At 49.2% G+C, this 19001-nt stretch overlaps 1 protein-coding gene across 6 annotated transcripts; it reads left to right on the plus strand.

The window, feature by feature from the left end:
- The first annotated feature begins 479 nt into the window (after window positions 1–479).
- SLC4A9 (solute carrier family 4 member 9) lies at window positions 480–18086 on the plus strand. Of its 6 annotated transcripts, none has more exons than XM_012471124.3 (22): window positions 480–752; window positions 1098–1258; window positions 1543–1656; window positions 2088–2143; window positions 2297–2454; window positions 2720–2807; window positions 3177–3331; window positions 3705–3821; window positions 3995–4169; window positions 4328–4461; window positions 4635–4897; window positions 5800–5858; window positions 6113–6301; window positions 6427–6540; window positions 7972–8133; window positions 8260–8438; window positions 9129–9201; window positions 11764–11832; window positions 12100–12273; window positions 12891–13046; window positions 13410–13508; window positions 15719–18086. In XM_012471124.3, the coding sequence occupies exons 1-21, from the start codon at window positions 529–531 to the stop codon at window positions 13461–13463; spliced, it is 2874 nt and encodes a 957-aa protein (XP_012326547.2). In that variant the 5' UTR covers window positions 480–528; the 3' UTR covers window positions 13464–13508; window positions 15719–18086. The 6 variants fall into 6 exon arrangements, with proteins under 6 accessions (XP_012326547.2, XP_012326628.2, XP_012326696.2 ...); XM_012471205.3 differs by having other exon boundaries at window positions 15726–18086; XM_012471273.2 differs by lacking the exon at window positions 6427–6540 and having other exon boundaries at window positions 496–752.
- Window positions 18087–19001: the final 915 nt, after the last annotated feature.

The raw sequence follows: 19001 nt of genomic DNA on the forward strand, positions 1-19001 counted from the left end.
TCTGCCTGCTATCTCCCTTACCCTGTCTGGCTTCCATAGACCCAATTATTTATTAGGTGCCTGTTTGTCCAAATGGGTGTGTCTGTGGCTCCAGGAGTGTGTTGGTGACACCAAAAACAGTCCTGGGTGTTTGGTGTTTTTATTTGATACAAGTTAGGGGATAGCAAAATCTGGGGTACCAGTCCTCAGACCCAGGCTAATCATTTACTCCCATTTCTTTACACAAAACACAGTGGGATCAGACCTGATACCACAGGAAATGCACATACACATTTTGGCCCCAGGTTGGGCATTTCTGGAGAGCCTGGGAAAGGCCAGGCTAGTCTTACAAGTACTCTTTATGCCAGCAGGGGGTGGGGCAAGCAAGTAGGGGAGTAGGTGACTGGCAGGCTCTGGCGCCAGCAGGCCTTGTTCTGTTTGTGTTGTGCTGCAGTGGGGGATGCCTTATAAATGCAACCAGCCAGAGGGCCCCTGGCTTCAGAACCTAGGACTGTACTGGTTCTGAGATTCTGTGCCAGCCTCACGGAAATGAAGCTGCCAGGCCAGGAGGGGTTTGAAGCTTCCAGTGCTCCTACAAATGTTTCTGCAGGGGAGCTGGACAGCGACCTTGGTCCCGGCCCCGGCCCCAGCCCTGATGGCCCCTCAGACACAGAGAGCAAGGAACTGGGGGTACCCAAAGACCCTCTGCTCTTCATTCAGCTGAATGAGCTACTGGGCTGGCCCCAGGCACTGGAGTGGAGAGAGACAGGCAGGTAAGTGGGATGCAAGCCAGTTCTGTGGGATCCTTCCCCTTCCCCAGATACAGCCTCCTACATGCCCCCCAGCTCTTCTTGTGGGGCTGCCCAAAATTAGGATTTTCCCAGCTGTGTTTCCTTATTTCAGGGTCTTACATTCCGTGATGCTCAGCCTCTTCTGTGGTCTAGTTTTGAGATCCCCAAGACCCAAGATGAGGGGTGATTGCCAGGGGTGGGGGTATACTTCACACCACTGGGCCCAGGATGGCCTCATTGCCTTCCCTTCCCTAGCTCCTCTACATCCCAGCTCCTGGACATGGGAGAAATGCCCCCAATAACGCTGTCTACCCACTTCCATTGCAGGTGGGTACTGTTTGAGGAGAAGTTGGAAGTGGCTGCAGGCCGGTGGAGTGCCCCCCACGTGCCCACCCTGGCACTGCCCAGCCTCCAGAAGCTCCGCAGCCTGCTGGCCGAGGGTCTTGTACTGCTGGACTGCCCAGCTCAGAGCCTCCTGGAGCTTGTGGGTAGGCGGAGAGCCTTTGCAGGAAGACCCTGGGTAGCCATGCCTTTTCCCCAGGATTTCCCCTCCAAAGTCTTGGAATCTTCTAAAACCCACCCCCACCCCTCCTAGGATTGTTTACCCTTGTCACAGCATGGACATGGCAAAACAGGGTGGAGGAGCAAGTCCATTGGCCCTGGCATTCCTAGACTCCCAGAAGGGAAAGGGGTCTGGGCAGAGGGAGAAGGGGAAGTGTGTGGGGGCAGGGAATGCTCAGGAGGGAGATGACACCCCCTATCCATTCTCCAGAGCAGGTGACCAGGGTGGAATCGCTGAGCCCAGAGCTGAGAGGACAGTTGCAGGCCTTGCTGCTGCAGAGACCCCAGCACTACAACCAGACCACAGGCACCAGGCCCTGCTGGGGTGAGAGCCCCTCCCTGGGCCCAGGACCAAGACCCTGGTGTGGCAGGGTCTCAGATCTCCCCTGAACCTTCCAGGGCTAGAAGTAGCCCAGGCTTAGTTCAGACCCCAACCCAGTATTCGAGAGCAAGAAGAAACTGGTGGTAATGTTGTGGGGAGAAGATTCAGGGGGCTACAATCGTAAGAGTTCTGTGAAGGGATGTACTAGGCACTATGCCAAGAACTTTACGCACAGTATCTCATTTGATCTTCACAACCGCCCTGTAAGTAGTACCACAATTATCCACATTTTAGTGATGAGAAAACTGAGGCTCAGAGTGGAGAAAGGTGTACTCTAATTCTTACAGCTTGTCAGTGCAAAACTGGTTAGGGAGTCCTGGTGGATCCACCCCCAAAGCCTGTGCTCTTAATCACTGCAGAATCCTGTTTTGTAGCCTCTACTCATCCAAGAAAGGCTTCTGACGATGAGGAAGCCCCCCTGAGGGAACAGGTTTGTGGCCCTTCCTTGGGCTCCCTCTCTACTGGCTGGGAGAGGGGTTAGGAATTAACAAAAGTCTACTTTCGACTGGATTTCTCATCAGTTGAGATCTTACCCTCCCCAAATAACCTTTCATACTCTGTGTCTCCTTGAACCCCCACCCAGCGTCAGAACCCTCTGAGACAGAAGCTGCCTCCAGGGGCTGAGGCAGGGACTGTGCTGGCAGGGGAGCTGGGCTTCCTGGCACAGCCACTGGGAGCCTTTGTTCGACTGCGGGACCCTGTGGTACTGGGGTCCCTTACTGAGGTGTCCCTCCCAAGCAGGTGAGGCTACTGAGTGGGAGTCAGGGATCATGGAGCCTAGGAGGGTCTTTACTGGGGAGGGGAAGGAGGATCTCAGTTCATTCTCTGAGGCTGTAGGGAAGATGGTAGTCAGGGGTTTGGAGAAGAAGTAGTAGTCAGGACTGCAGGGTAGGTAGGCAAATATGTGTGTGTATGGGAGCTGATAGGTCAGAGCTGAGCGTCAGAGGCTAGGGCTGCCCTGTGGGAAAGCAGCTTGTGAATCTCTGGGGCCTGGTTCCCTCCTCAGGTTTTTCTGCCTTCTCCTGGGCCCCCCTATGCTGGGAAAAGGCTACCATGAGATGGCCCGGGCAGCAGCTGTCCTCCTCAGTGACCCGGTGAGCTGGGCAGGGGTGGGTGTGTGCATGTATAACTGTGTGTGTACACATGCACGCATGCATGCATAGGCTTATGAGAGTGTGTGTGTGTGGACTCTGTGTGTCTGCCTAAGTACATCAATGAGGCAGAGTGAGCATTGAGACTGAAGTTTCCTTGGCTCCTAGTGCAGCCCCATTACTGGCTGAATGCTGGCACACTGTAGACACTCAATAGATACCCACTGAATGAATGAATGAATGAATGCATGCATAAATGAAAATGTGAATGACTTGTCTGCTTACGTGACTTGTGTCTAGTTTTGAGACTACGAAAATGCATGTAAGAAACCAGATTCGCACTTACCACCCATTCTGTGCCCCCATCCCCAGCAATTCCAGTGGTCAGTTCGTCGGGCCAGCAACCTTCATGACGTTCTGGCAGCCCTAGATGCCTTCCTAGAGGAGGTGACAGTGCTTCCCCCAGGTCGGTGGGACCCAACAGCCCGGATTCCCCCGCCCAAATGTCTGCCATCTCAGCACAAAAGGTACCTGGGAGCCATCATCCCATACAGATTCCTGCCCATAGGCCCTGGGTCTAGTTCCATTGTTGAGGAGGGACGGGGTCCGAGGAAAGAGATAGGGACCTATCTTTGGATTTAGAGTCAGGCAGACCTAACTCTGAGTTCTGCTGGACTAACCTCTCGCTAAGAGACCTAAACAAAGACCTTCCCTGCCTGAGTCTGGCTTTCACAAGTCGCAATATGACCTGGATCTTCTTGAGGCCCATGTGTCGCCATGGTTCCCTCGCCGGCAGAGACACGAGGAGCCGCCAGGGGGCAGGGCTCCACGAGCTCTGGACTGAGTCGCGGACTGGCGGAGAGCCTCAGACAACCTGGCGTTTCCCTCCTTCCTCCTCAGGCTTCCCTCGCAACAGCGGGAGATCAAAGGTCCCGCAGTCCCGTGCCTGACCTCGGCTGAGGACAGGCACCGCCAGGACCCGCAGGCCCCCAGCCCTGAGTTGCAGCGGACTGGCAGGTGAGGCGAGCTGGGAGGAAGCAAGGGTACGGGACCTGGGGGAGGGGAGGAGTCACAGGGAAACAAGAGGTGTCTGCTCACTGTGGGAGGGGCTCACCCAGCTACAGGGAAAGTAGCAGGGATGAGGGTGTGGAGTGTGAAAACCTGGATCACTGACGACCCTCGGGCGGGAGGCTGTTTGGGGGCCTTATTCAGGACGTGCGCAGGAAGGCTCCGTGGTACCCCAGCGATTTCTTGGACGCCCTGCATCTCCAGTGCTTCTCGGCTGTACTCTACATTTACCTGGCCACTGTCACTAATGCCATCACTTTCGGGGGTCTGCTGGGAGACGCCACTGATGGTGCCCAGGTGGGTAGGGTTCTGTGAAGGGGGCAGGCACAAGCTTTGGTGTCCCCCAGTCCGTCCCTTCCCCTGGGACTATGGGTAAGTTAAGGAGGGTCTCCCAAAGCTTGGGGTCCCATCCTGAGAACTCCAGGGTTCTGTGCTGAGTCCCTGTTGGCTTCCAGGGAGTGATGGAAAGTTTCCTGGGCACAGCAGTGGCTGGAGCTGCCTTCTGCCTGATGGCAGGCCAGCCGCTCACCATCCTGAGCAGCACTGGGCCAGTGCTGGTCTTTGAGCGCCTGCTCTTCTCTTTCAGCAGGTAGGAGAGCTCCCCACCATCACCAGACTCCCACTAGTGCCATGGTCAGCCTGCTCCTGGTTGGGTGAATATGAGAGGGTGGGAGCTACCTGTTTGGGTTGAGGGACACCTGACCTGGGTTTGGTGGGAAGCAGAAAGCCCTGCTAAGCCTTGCCTGTCTCTCATTCCCACAGAGATTACAGCCTGGACTACCTGCCCTTCCGCCTATGGGTGGGCATCTGGGTGGCTACCTTTTGCCTGGTGCTGGTGGCCACAGAGGCCAGCGTGCTGGTGCGCTACTTCACCCGCTTCACTGAGGAAGGTTTCTGTGCCCTCATCAGCCTCATCTTCATTTATGATGCTGTGGGCAAAATGCTGAACTTGACCCATACCTATCCTATCCAGAAGCCTGGATCCTCTGCCTATGGGTGCCTCTGCCAATACCCAGGTCCAGGAGGTGGGTAACGGAAACAGGGACCTTGGTCAGGTGAAGAAGGATGAAGGGAAGGGGAGGGGTTGCACCCTTACTATCCCCCCGATTAAGTTCAGCAAAATGCTTCGTACTTACTCACCTAATAACCGGCAGTACTATTTCCACTCTGGTTCTGAATCAGTTGAGAAATAAGACAACAGAAGGCCCAATGTCATCTTCCTTTCTGACAACACTGATAGAGGAACATACATGGGTTATATCTATGGGTGAATGGGCTTCCTAATGATGAAGCCAAAATTAGATTGACTTACCCACCAGTCATGGAAGCATTGGGTTGAGACTATCTTGCCCCAGAGGAGGACAGCTAAACACATTCGTCAAGCAGGCAACTTATACTTGAGAGAGGGGAGAGAAAGGGGCAGGGCCAGGTATGCCCAGCTTCATCTCCGGAAATCACCAATCAAATAAATCACTGGTCTTCTTGGTGAAAGTGGGCGGCCAGGTGGAGAGAGGCTTGGAGTATTACACTTGCATATATCCTTCCACATGGAAGGCAACACCACACTGGTAAGAAGTGGCCTCTCTACATGTTCTTCTATCAGTGCTAGGCATGAACAAGACCAGTTCTAGCCCTGGTGGAAACACACAGATTTGTATACTCCTCCATTCAGCCAACATTTGCTGAGCATCTGCTGTGGCCAGGTCCTGTGCTTGGTACCAGGGATGCAGATGGGAAAAGAACTTGAGAGGACAAGGGCATGAGACAATGTCCTGAGAAGTACACACTTGGTAATGACGGAGTCGGCAGACAGATGAGTCGAAATTAAGAACTCTGGTTCAGCTGGACCCATCAGATTAGAATTTTATGGGGCTGGAGAAGGTTCCCGGGGAGGGAACATACACCTGAATTATTCTCTGCTTCCCAGGAAATGAGTCTCAGTGGACAAGGACAAGGCCAAAAGACAGAGCTGACACCTTGAGCATGGTGAGGGACTGCTCCTGGAGGTTCTAGGAAGGAAAGGGAAGAGGCCAAGGCAGGCAGTGGTTCCTAGCTCTTCCTACCCATAGACTAAGGAAATTTTCATGGGTCTGTGAGGCTTAGCCATTTCCTACAGCTGGGAGCTTCCCATCCTGGGCCCTTGGAATCTCTGTAGGTCCCTCCTCCCTTGAGGTGGGTCCAAGACAGCAGGACATTTACTCTGTTGCCTATAACCCGCTCCCTGACCCTCCTCTGTACAGGACCTAGGCCTGATCAATGCATCCTTGCTGCCGCCACCTGAGTGCACACGGCAGGGAGGCCACCCTCGTGGCCCTGGCTGTTATACAGTCCCAGACATTGCCTTCTTCTCCCTCCTCCTCTTCCTTACTTCCTTCTTCTTTGCCATGGCCCTCAAATGTGTAAAGACCAGCCGCTTCTTCCCCTCTGTGGTGAGTGTCACCTTTCTGTGGGAGAGGCCTGACTCTAGGCTTTGGGTCCTATCTGTGAAGGGGAAGTGGTATGGATAAAGGGGGATGGCAGGCCTGGACCTGACTGAGTGTCCACTGTGTGCCAGGTACGCAGAGGGCTCAGTGACTTCTCCTCAGTCCTGGCCATCCTGCTGGGCTGTGGCCTTGATGCTTTCCTGGGCCTAGCCACACCAAAGCTCATGGTGCCCAGAGAGTTCAAGGTGAGAGCAAGGGAAGAAGGTTGGGGGACCAGAGGGGAAAGCAGGGCCAGCAGACTATGGGGAAGGAAAATGCATAAATCCCACACTTCTCTTAGCTAAGCTTTTTTCTTCACTCATAAGCTAGAGATAGTAATAATAATGGCCTCACAGGATTGCTGTGAGGATTAAATGAGGTATTGCAGCAGACACCTGAGTACAGAGAATACATAGTAGCTATTATTACAGGGTATGGGTTAAGAGAATGGGTTCTGGTCAGCCAGCTCTGGGTTTGAGTTCCAGTTCGTCCACTTCCCAGCTATGCATTAGGCAAGTTAATGCACATTTCTGAGCTCAATTTCTTCATCTATAAAATGGAAATAATAAAATGACAATAGTTACTACCCTATAGTTTTGAGGTTTACAGAAGATCATAGTGGAAAGCACTCACCACGTGCTTAGTTAGATATTGTTGTTATGGGTTCGCCCTACCCTTGGCGTGGCCCTGCCCACCCCACTACTCCTCACTCTCTTCTTCACACCCCTTATTGCCTGCTCTGATCCCGGAAAGCTGGAGCTCCCTTTCCAGGGCATGATGGTGTGCAGGACAAAGCTTAGCACTGACTTCTAGACTTTGTCGGTGCATTTGGAGACCGCCTCTCCAAATTTCCCCAAGACAGGAGAGCGGGGTCACTTCAACTAGGGCAGCAACTAGGGCCCCTTCCCCCACACAAACGCTAGTAATCAGAGTTGACGCTGACACACCCAGCCCCGTCCCTGCCCCAGATCAAGGCAGGTCTGAGCCTGAGTTGCCCCACCCTGGAGAGGGGGAGAGAGATCTCTAAGGAGTACATCAAGAAGTGTATGCAGGCCACATCTGCCACCTCCTTCTCTTCCAGGGAGGGAGGGACCCTGAACCAAAGTCCAGAGCGCCTGGTTCCAGCCCGACCTCAGGGCTGGTTTCCTTTATTCTGCTGTCTTTTTTATTTTTTTTGAGATGGAGTTTCGCTCTTGTTACCCAGGCTGGAGTGCAATGGTGCGATCTCGGCTCACTGCAACCTCCGCCTCCTGGGTTCAGGCAATTCTCCTGCCTCAGCCTCCGGAGTAGCTGGGATTGTAGGCACGCACCACTATGCCCAGCTAATTTTTTGTATTTTTAGTAGAGATGGGGTTTCACCATGTTGACCAGGATGGTCTCGATCTCTTGACCTCGTGATCCACCCGCCTCGGCCTCCCAAAGTGCTGGGATTACAGGCTTGAGCCACCGCGCCCGGCCCTTATTCTGCTGTCTTTTAAGGCACTAGGATGCTTTGAACCACCTGTGCACACATACCTCACTAGCATCTAATGTCTTGGGGTGGGGGCAGATAGTGGAAAAATGCCAAGGTTGAGGTGTGCAGGTGACATGCTCTTCGGAGACCCTCTCCAACCTGTCCATGAAATGCCTTCCCCCAGCCCACACTCCCTGGGCGTGGCTGGCTGGTGTCACCTTTTGGAGCCAACCGCTGGTGGTGGAGTGTGGCAGCTGCCCTGCCTGCCCTGCTGCTGTCTATCCTCATCTTCATGGACCAGCAGATCACAGCAGTCATCCTCAACCGTGTAGAATACAGACTGAAGGTAAGGCCCTAGACCAAGGAACAGAAGCTCCAGGGGAGGGTCTAGGCTCCCCATCTCCTGCCTCAGAGGACAGAGGGCCCAGGCCTGGGCTAGCTTCATCCTCATTGCCCCCACCACTACCTGCAGAAGGGAGCTGGCTTCCACCTGGACCTCTTCTGTGTGGCTATGCTGATGTTACTCACATCAGCGCTTGGACTGCCTTGGTATGTCTCAGCCACTGTCATCTCCCTGGCTCACATGGACAGTCTTCGGAGAGAGAGCAGAGCCTGTGCTCCCGGGGAGCTCCCCAACTTCCTGGGTATCAGGTGAGGGTAGTATTTAGGAAGCAGAGTAAGAGGTAGGTAGCAAGGTAGGGCAATGGGGAACATGACAGAGTTACTTGGGCAGCTTAAATTCTAAGCTGGTGTCCCACAAGCACTGCAGTGGCAGAATGAGTGTGTTCTGGGCTCTGAGATGGGTGAGTCAGATCTTCCCCTCTTCCCTCAGCCATGGGGACGGGGAGGGGCCTCAAGAGGAGCATCATCCATGCAAAGCTAGAGGCAGCCAGGGCTGAAGTGGAGGGTCGGGTGCCACCTAAGAATCCTCACTCAATGTAGAAGTTACAAAGGAATCTATCCTAAAAGCAATTTTGGAACTGTTGGAAACAGTCTAAGTATCTAAAGTATGTGAAATCAACTTTATAAATTGTGAAATGTAAGTCTTTATGGCAGTGTAAAAATTGCTAATTTTCCATCAAAATAAAAATGAGGAGCAATTATGAACTTGAATTGATGGAGAGGTCTGGGATTCTCACCTTGAAGTGCTCTGCCCCTTCCTCTCCACCAATTTTTCACATCAAGTTAAGGGCCCATCCCTCCAGGTGACCTGCTGGGGTATTCCTCTAGTTTCCTCTTGCTGCCAGGGTGCATACTGATGTTCAGCCAGGATCTCCAGTCTGTGTACCCCAGGGGCTCTCCCTCTCCCAGACCCCAGCTAACTCCTCCCTCTTCCTACAGAGAGCAGAGGCTGACAGGCCTGGTGGTGTTCATCCTTACAGGAGTCTCCATCTTCCTGGCACCTGTGCTCAAGGTACCTTTGTTAGACAAGCCAGGGTCAGGGTCAATGCAGTAATAATAGGAAGCACAGCAAGAACTGACACTAGTTGAACACTTACAGTGTGCCAGGTGCTCTGTTAAGTTTTCTCCATATGTGGTCTCATTTAATCCTCACATTGATCCTGAGAGGAATTTGTACTTTACAAATGAGGCAGCTGAAGGTTGAAGAGGCAAAGTAACTTGCAAGAGCCCATCAGAAGGGCCGGTTTTTCAGATCTGTCTGAGAACCCAAACTTGTATCCAGTGGGCTTTCTACCCAGAGGAGCAAGGTGTGAGTGTGCCACCACCGTCCCCTATGGTCTAAGTGCCATCCTTGCTCTAGCCTCCCAACAAACCTGAGACTAAGAGTATGATCAGGCCAGGTGTGGTGGCTCAGACCTGTAATCCCAGCACTTTGGGAGGCTAAGGTGGGAGGATCACTTGAGTGCAGGAGTTTGAGAGTGGGCAACATAAGGAGACCCTGCCTCTACAAAAACTGAAAAAAGGGCCGGGCGTGGTGGCTCATGCCTGTAATCCAAGCACTTTGGAGGCCAAGGTGGGTGGATCACCTGAGGTCGGGAGTTCAAGACCAGCCTGACCAACATGGTGAAACCCCATCTTAAAAACAAACAAACAAACAAACAAACAAAAACTAAAAAACGTAGCTGGGCATGGTGGTGCGTGCCTGAGGTAGAAGGATCACTTGAGCCCAGGAATTTGAGGGTGCAGTGAGTGGTGATCACTGGATGACAAGAGCAAGACTGTCTCAAAAAAAAAAAAAAGAAAAAAAAGGTGTGATTGTCATACCCCAGAAAAACTTTGAGGCGAAAAGCCTTCACTTCTCCTTCACCAGAGGTATATAGAATATGTGCCATATGCAAGACTGCTAGGCACCTGGGAGAAGTGGGGCTTAGGGGAATATTGAAAAGAAACATGGAACCAAGCCCCTACCAGCAACACACACACAAGGAAAAATTAAGTAACAAGTAATAGCAGAAAGGTTCAACGAGCCAAGATAGCAAAGCAGTCAAGGAGGGTGTGAAGAATGTCAGACAAGAGTCACTGGCAGGACGACAAGAGGTTAGGGAAGGGAAAGGTCATGAAAGCTGGGTGACAGTGGAGTAGGGAAAGAGCCAGATGAACTGGATCAGCCACTTACTAACTGGGTGACTCTCATTCATAGACATTTAGAGCATAAACCATATGCCAGGCCAGGTGCGGTGGCTCACACCTGTAATCCCAGCACTTTGGGAGGCCAAGGTAGGCGGATTGCTTGAGCTCAGGAGTTTGAGACCAGCCTGTGCAACATGGCGAAACTCCATCTCTACAAAAAATACAAAAATTAGCTGGGCGTGGTGGTGTGCACCTGTAGTCCCAGCTACTTGGGAGGCTAAGGTGGGAGCATTACTTGAGCCCAGGTGGTCTAGGCTGCAATAAACCATGTTTGTGACACTGTACTCCAGCCTGAACAACAGAGTGAGATCCTGTCTCAAAAAGCAAAAAACAAAAACACACACACAAAAAACAAACAAAAACCCATATGCCAAGCACTGTTCTAGGTACTGGGGATACAATGGTGGTCAAAAGAGATCATTTTTCCAACCTTGCAATATGGTGAAAGGAGACAGATTTCAAAAAATTAAAACAAGGAGCTGGGCATGGTGGCTCATGCCTGTAATCCCAGCACTTTGGGAGGTCAAGGCAGGTATATCACCTGGGGTCAGGAGTTGCCATGAGACCAGCCTGGCCAACATGGCAAAAGCTCGTCTCTACTAAAAATATAAAAGTTAGCTGGGCATGGTGGCAAGCGCCTATAATCCCAGCTACATGGGAGGCTGAGGCATGAGAATTGCTTGAACCTGGTGGGTGGAGGTTGCAGTGATGTGAGATCACGCCACTTCACTCCAGCGTGGGTGAAAGAGTGAAACTTTGTCTCAAAAAATAAAATAAAATAAAAATAAAACAAGAAAATAGGATAACTTTAGATAGTGATCACTTCTATGAAAAATAAAAGAGGATAAGATGATTAAGAGTGCCAGGGGCTACTTAAGATTGGGCCTGAAGTCAAAAAGTCAATGAAGACCCTTGCGGGTATCACGAGATGAGGCATGAGTAGTAAGAAGAAACTGGTCATGAGAAAGTCTGGGGGAAGAGCCTTTTAGGTGGAGGGAACAGCAAAACAAAAGGCTTTGCAAGGGGTAGGAACAAACTTGGGCATGTTGAGGGAAGGAAAGGAGGTTAGTATAGTAGGAACATAAAGAACAGAGGGAAATGTGATAGATAAGATTGGAGTGGTAGGCCAGGTAATGGACAAAGTTACTTAGTCCCTCTGAAATTCAATTTCCCCATCTGTAAAATGAAGGCAATAATAACATTTACTTCATCTGATTGATCTGAGGATTCAATAAGATTAGGTATGCAAAGTGTGAAAGGAAAGGCAAGACCTGGGCAGACCTAGATCCTAGATACTAGAGGCATCTAGGGCATCTAGGCATCCTGGGGCATCTGGGAGGTTGGCAGAGGTAAACTTTGCCAATTCTCTGCTTCTTTCTGCCAGTTCATCCCAATGCCTGTGCTCTATGGCATCTTCCTGTACATGGGGGTGGCAGCACTTAGCAGCATTCAGGTGAGCCCATTAAAATCACCTAGCCAAAAAAAAAAAAAAAAAAAAAATTACTTAGCAACCCCACTCCTTTTTTCTTTTATGCTGGCATCTCCTGCCTACACTTGCCAATTCCCCTCTTGTCCTCTTTTTCCTGTCTCTCCTGGGCTCAGGGACTCGGCTGCCATGCTCCTACCCCTGCTCCCTGTGCTGGGCTAAGATAGCTATCAGTGACACCCTCCTGTCAGGCTACCTGAGTGCCTTGCTTTCTTCTTCCTCTTGTTCCCCTAGTTCACTAAGAGAGTAAAGCTGTTGTTGATGCCAGCAAAACACCAGCCAGACCTGCTACTCTTACGGCATGTGCCTCTGACCAGGGTCCACCTCTTCACAGCCATCCAGCTTGCCTGTCTGGGGCTGCTTTGGATAATCAAGTCTACCCCTGCAGCCATCATTTTCCCCCTCATGGTAATCTGAGGCAGGGTTGGGCTGTGTCCTAGAGGGTCATGGGGGACTTTGAGTCTGGAAGGGTGGCCAAGGCCTCCACAAGAGGAAGAATCTCCCCTCTCACTCGCTGTGGCTCTCCCTGGTTGGGAATACTAAGACAAAGAAAAAGATGGCAGAGTGATACCCAGGTTTAGGCTAGTCATGAGACACCTGAGTCACCCCTTTTCCCAGCCTCTTTGGAATGATCAACCACAGGTAGGAATATAAAACTCAGAAGAAATCTGAGGTCTTGGGAGAGGAAATCGTGACACTTTTGTTACTCAGTGAAGTGATAACATAGGTGGCTTCTAGCCTTGTTCTTAGTGAGGAAGTTAAGAATCATAGGCTTTGCAGTAGAACCAGTCTGCTTACTACATCCCAGATGTGTGACCTCTGGGAAGTAACTAATCACTCAGGGCCTCAGTTTCCTTCTCTGTACAATGGGAATAATTATTCTATCTACCTCATAGGAATGTGTTAGCATTCAGTGAAATTGATACACAATGCCTAGCACATAGGAAATGCTCAATACATGTTACTATTGTTAATGTTCCTATTGCTGTTGCTGACAGGCCTGGGCTGTGTTTTTATTCCTGCAGCTGTTGGGCCTTGTGGGGGTCCGAAAGGCCCTGGAGAGGGTCTTCTCACCACAGGAACTCCTCTGGCTGGATGAGCTGATGCCAGAGGAGGAAAGAAGCATCCCTGAGAAGAGGCTGGAGTCAGAGCACTCGTTCAGTGGAAATGACAGTGAAGATGTGAGCTCTGGACTGGGTCCTCTCAGGGGAACATGGCAGGGCTTGGGAGAGTGTTCTTGTCCAGGAGCTGTCCCTAAATAATATCTCCATTAAGCCTGCAGATCTGATCAACAGTCACTTCCCTTAGCTGTGTATGGACATAGGCAGACTGAAGGGGTGAGGGAAATCTTTCTTCATAGGACACGGGCCCTCGATATGGGTGGAAAGGGCTGAGGCTTCAGCTCAAGCGGGCTGTCTTTCTCAACTCTGATCTTTGTCTCACTGTGGGTTTATATCCGGTCAGTGGGTCCCTTCCTCTATGTTGTCTCTCATTATCTGTTTTTCTGTTTATCCTCAATCTGTCTTGGGATCTATCTTCCACAGTCAGAGCTGATGTATCGGCCAAAGGCTCCAGAAATCAACATTTCTGTGAATTAGCTGGAGTAGGAGTCTGGGAGTGGAGACCCCAGGAAACAGCATGAGGTGAGGGTGTGAGTGAAGTGCTGCTGATGTTGAGGATGGGAGGTGTGGGCTTAGACCTTGGAACTCTCCAGTGTGTTGACAAGCCCTGTTTTCTCCTTACTCCAGTCGCTTAGGAATCCTAGATTGGGAGTGCTGGGGTGTAGAAGGGTCTTTTCCTAGCGAAGAATAACTGGCAAGGGTGCCTGGGCTTGCCTACCTGTGGTTCTGAAGTTTGGTCAGTAGAGGGAGCTCAAACTCACACCAAATGGGAAGTGGAGATGGGTGTTGGTTGGGGGTGGGTGGTGCCATGGCAAAAGAAATGGGAAGGATCTGGAAGGAGAGGAAGGGAGAAAGCCTGGTGCTCCTTTCCGGAAGGCTCCTCCCTTAGGCTGCTGAGAACCACACTCTAGACATGTGGAGCCAATTGTCCTCTCTGCCATTCCTTCATTTTATTCATCCATATATCAAGCATTTTCTGAGGACCTATCATGCATATCTTGGTACCAGAGATACAGTAGTAAGACAGTCATGGTCCCTTGCCTCAGGAAGCTTAAATCCCAGTGGGAAAGTAGATAAATAAATAGACAACTGTTAGAATGGGATAGTTCTGATAAAGGAAGAACAGGCCATGGGAGCAGGGCTTCTAACCTCTTCTTGGAGAGCAGTAAGGTGGAGTGGTAAGAGTTGGTGAAGGTAGGGTGGTGGTGGCTGGATGGTGGGAGTTCCACTTCTAAGAGGAAATGGTCCATAATTTGAAATCCAAAGAAGGAATAGAAGCTAGCCAGGTAACTGGGCACAGTGGCACACAATTGTAGTCCCAGCTACTAGGGAGGCTGAGCCAACAGGATTCTTTGAGTCCAGGAGTTTAAGCTGTAGTGTGCAACGATCATGCCTGTGAATAGCCACTGCACTCCAGCCTGGGCAACACAGTAAGATCCTGTCTCTAATTTTTTTTTTTTAAAAAGGAGCAAGCCAGAACAAGAGGAAGGGGAAATATTCTTTTTTTTTTTTTTTTGAGACGGAGTTTCGCTCTTGTTACCCAGGCTGGAGTGCAATGGCACGATCTCGGCTCACTGCAACCTCCGCCTCCTGGGTTCAGGCAATTCTCCTGCCTCAGCCTCCTGAGTAGCTGGGATTACAGGCACGCGCCACCATGCCCAGCTAATTTTTTCTATTTTTAGTAGAGATGGGGTTTCACTATGTTGACCAGGATGGTCTCGATCTCTTGACCTCATGAACCACCCGCCTCGGCCTCCCAAAGTGCTGGGATTACAGGCTTGAGCCACTGTGCCCGGCTGAAGGGGAAATATTCTAAGCAGAGGCCACAGCATGTACAAAAGCCTGGAACTGGTTGCCCTTAGTAAGCTGAACTCTCTTTTGGGGCTGGGTACAGTGGCTCATGCCTGTAATCCCAGCACTTTGGGAGGCGGATGTGGGCAGATTATCCAAGGTCAGGAGTTTGAGACCAGGCTGCCCAACATAGTGAAACCCCGTTTCTACTAAAAATACAAAAATTAGCTGGGTGTAGTGGTGCATGCCTGTAAGAGGCTGAGGCAGGAGAATCGCTTGAACTGGGGAGGCAGAGGTTTGGAGGTTGCAGTGAGCTGAGATTGCACCACTGCACTCCAGCCTGGGAGACAGAGAAACTCTGTCTCAAAACAAAAAAACCAAAAACAAGGCCGGACGTGGTGGCTCACGCCTGTAATCTCAGCACTTTGGGAGGCCAAGGCGGGCGGATCACAAGGTCAAGAGATAGAGACAATCCTAGCTAACACGGTGAAACCCTGTCTCTACTAAAAATACAAAAAATTAGCAGGGCATGGTGGCACGCGCCTGTAGTACCAGCCACTCAGGAGGCTGAGGCCAGAGAATTGTTTGAACCCAGGAGGCAGAGGTTGCAGTGAGCTGAGATTGTGCCACTGCACTCCAGCCTCGGCCACAGAGCAAGACTCTGTCTCAAAAAAAAAACGGCAACAACAACAAAAACAAACTCTCTTTTGGGCCATAGAACACCCTCCTCTTCATGCTTCTCCAAGCCCAAGAGCCTAAGAGCCTCTGACACTAAGAGCAATGGGAAATTTGGGGGACTGGAGAGAGAAAGGGGAATTCACTGGCTGGCCCTAAACAAAATTTCCTGGGCTTTCCTTATCTCTTATCACTCTTTTTGCTCTGTTCTTTGCAGTAGTATGTCCCATGAGCACTTGTTTTGGCCTCACCATGTCTTCTCTCAGTTCACAGGAGCTTACTCAAGAAGTCAGGACATTGCTGGCCTTTGGTTTAACTTCCAGATGCTCAGTTGGTTTGGGGCAGGACTGAAGGGCAGCTGCCAAGACCTTAGTTACCTCCTGACCTGAGGGTGGAGAGTGGCAGGAAGCAAGCATGTTTGCTGTGCGCTTAGGAAAGGCTGGTGAGCCAGAAGGACTGATCAGGCCCTATACACTCTCTACTCATTAAAAGGTCCTGAGCCACAAAGTGCTTCCCATTTTGAACTTTCTGTCCTCACAGATTCTCTTTTACAGAATTTAATGGCTATCAGGGAACTCTTTTCAGCTTGCAAACAGAAAAAGACAAGTCTTTCCAGAATAATTATTCTTCTGTTTGAAATTGTTTTTTACACATATGGGGAGGCTGAGGTGGGAGTATTGCTTGAGCCCAGGAGTTGGAGAGCAGCCTGAACAACACAGTGAAACCTCATTTTCACACAAAAACAACAACAACAACAAAAATTAGCTAGGTGTGGTGGTGCACATCTGTGGTCCCAGCTACTCAGGAAGCTGAGGCAGGAGGATCGCTTGAGCCTGGAGGATTGCTTGAACCCAGGAGGTTGAGGCTGCGGTGAGCCACGATCATGCCACTGCACTCCAGACTCGGCAACAGAGCAAGAACCTGTCTCAAAAAAAAAATTTTTTTTTTTAAAAGAAGCAAGACATACTGCAGTAGTCATTTCCAAAAAAAAAAAAAAAAAAAAAAAAAAGAAGTAGAAGAAGAAGCAAGACAAAAAAAAAATATTGGGCCAGGCATGGTGGTTTACACCTGTAATCCCAGCACCTTGGGAGGCCGAGGCGGGCAGATCACATGAGGTCAGGAGTTTGAGACCAGCCTGGCCAGCATGGCGAAAACCCATATCTACTAAAAATACAAATATTAGCTGAGCATGGTGGCATGTGCCTGTGATGCCAGCTACTCGGGAGGCTGAGGCAGGAGAATCGCTTGAACCAGGAGACAGAAGTTGCAGTGAGCCAAGATTATACCACTGCACTCCAGCCTGGATGACAGAGTAAGACTCTATCTCCAAAAAAATAAAAATAAAAACTAAAAAATGATGTTGATGCATGTAGTTGTAGTTTGTCTTCATTGCTAGGAAGCACTCCATTGTATAACTCTATCACAGTTCAATTATCCAGTTTTCTATTGACTCAAATAATTCACTGGTGAAGCCATTGGGGCCTGGAGGTTGCTTTGTGGAAAGTTTAAGTTGGTTCAAATTCTTTAATTTTCAGGCTGTTTATTTCTTCTTCAGCCATTTTTGGTGAATTGTATTTTTCTGGGAATCTATTCATTTTATCTAATTTTTCATATTTATTGACAAAAAGTTATTATAACTCTTACCTGCTTAATATCTGTAGCACATTTAGTTAATGGTTTTCTTATTTCTCTTTTTTTGATTCTTGGTTACTCTTGCAAGTTAGGCTATTAGTCTTTTTAAATAACTACCTTTTGGCTTTGTTGATCTTCTCTACTAAATGTTTCTCTACTTCATTAATTTCTGCTCTTATTTCCTTCTATTTTCTTTGTGTTTATTGTTGTTTTTCTAATTTCTTACCTCTTTATTTTGAGCCTTATTTGTTTCCTAATGTAAACAATACTGCTATGAATTTCCTCCTAAGTACCACTTGTATCTTACAGGTTTTGATACCTAATATTCTCATTACCATTTATTTCTTCTAAGTATTTTCTGATTTCTACTGATTTCTCCTTTGATCCACAAGTTGTTGAAAAGTGCATTTAAAAAATTTCCAAACTTTTTTTTTCCCTTTATCTTTTTGTAACTGATTTCTAAGTTAATTGCATTTAGACACTTGAGAGGCTAACCTTATGGCCTGGAAGGTTGTTAATTTTTGTAATATTCCATGTATACTTGAAAATAACGCTTATTCTCCAATTTTCTATTTCTATTAGGCCAGCCTACTAATTGTGCTGTTCAAGATGTTCTACATATGGCATGACTTTCTTTGGCCTGTTTGAACTATCTAGTACTGGGAAAGATATTTTAATAAATCTATTATGATAATGAATTTGTCATTATCTCTTAAAGATCTGTCAAGTTTTGCTTTTATGTATTTTTAAATGCTGTGTTATTGAGGTGCTTTCTAGTTTAGAATTGTTATATCTTCCTGGTTAATTGATCCTTTTATTATTTTGTAATAATTTTATTTTGTAGTGATTAGTAATTCTTTCTGCTTAAAAGTTATTTTGTCTGCTAGAAATATAGTTAAATTAGCTTTCTTGTGATTAGAATTTACCTTTATTATATATTTATATTCTTTGAATTTTAGCCTTTCTGTGTTCCTATATTTTACATGTATCTTTTGTAATCACCATGTGGTCAGATTTAGTTTTTTTGTATTTATTCTTATTTTAATTTATATAAAACAACTTTTAGAGGCAAGGTCTCATGTCACCCAGGCTGGAGTGTAGTGGCACGATCTTGGCTCACTGTGGCTTCAACCTCCTAGGCTGAAGAGATCTTCCTGCCTCAGTCTCCTGAGTAGCTAGGACTACAAGCACACACCTCCACGCCCTGCTTATTTTTATTTATTTATTTATTTATTTTGATACGGAGTTTCACTCTTGTTACCCAGGCTGGAGTGCAATGGCGCGATCTTGGCTCACTGCAACCTCTGCCTCCTGGGTTCAAGCAATTCTCCTGCCTCAGCCTCCCGAGTAGCTGGGACTACAGGCGCGCGCCACCATGCCCAGCTAATTTTTGTATTTTTAGTAGAGACGGGGTTTCACCTTGTTGACCAGGATGGTCTCGATCTCTTGACCTCACGATCCACCTGCCTCGGCCTCCCAAAGTGCTGGGATTATAGGCGTGAACCACCGCGCCTGGCCTATTTATTTATTTATTTTGAGACAGCGTCTCACTCTGTTGCCCAAGCTGGAGTGCAGTGGTGCCATCTCAGCTCACTGCAACCTCCACCTCCCGGGCTCAAGAGATTCTCCCACCTTAGCCTCCTGAGTAGCCGGGATTACAGGCACGCGCCACCATGCCCGGTTAATATTTTGGTGTTTTAGTAGAGACCAGGTTTAACTGTGTTGCCCAGGATGGTTTCAAACTCCTGAGTTCAGGCAATCTGCCTGCCTCAGCTTCCCACAGTACTGGGATTACAGGTGTGAGCCATCATGCCTGGCCCCCTTGCTTATTTTTATTTTTTAATTTTTATAGAAGGGTCCAGGGTCTCACTATGTTGCCCAGTCTGGTCTCAAACTCCTGGCCTCAAGTGATCCTCC

The sequence above is a fragment of the Aotus nancymaae genome, unplaced genomic scaffold, assembly GCF_030222135.1.
Source record: "Aotus nancymaae isolate 86718 unplaced genomic scaffold, 86718_ANA_hifiasm-v0.15.2.pri h1tg000064l_1, whole genome shotgun sequence".
Lineage (NCBI taxonomy): Eukaryota > Metazoa > Chordata > Mammalia > Primates > Aotidae > Aotus > Aotus nancymaae.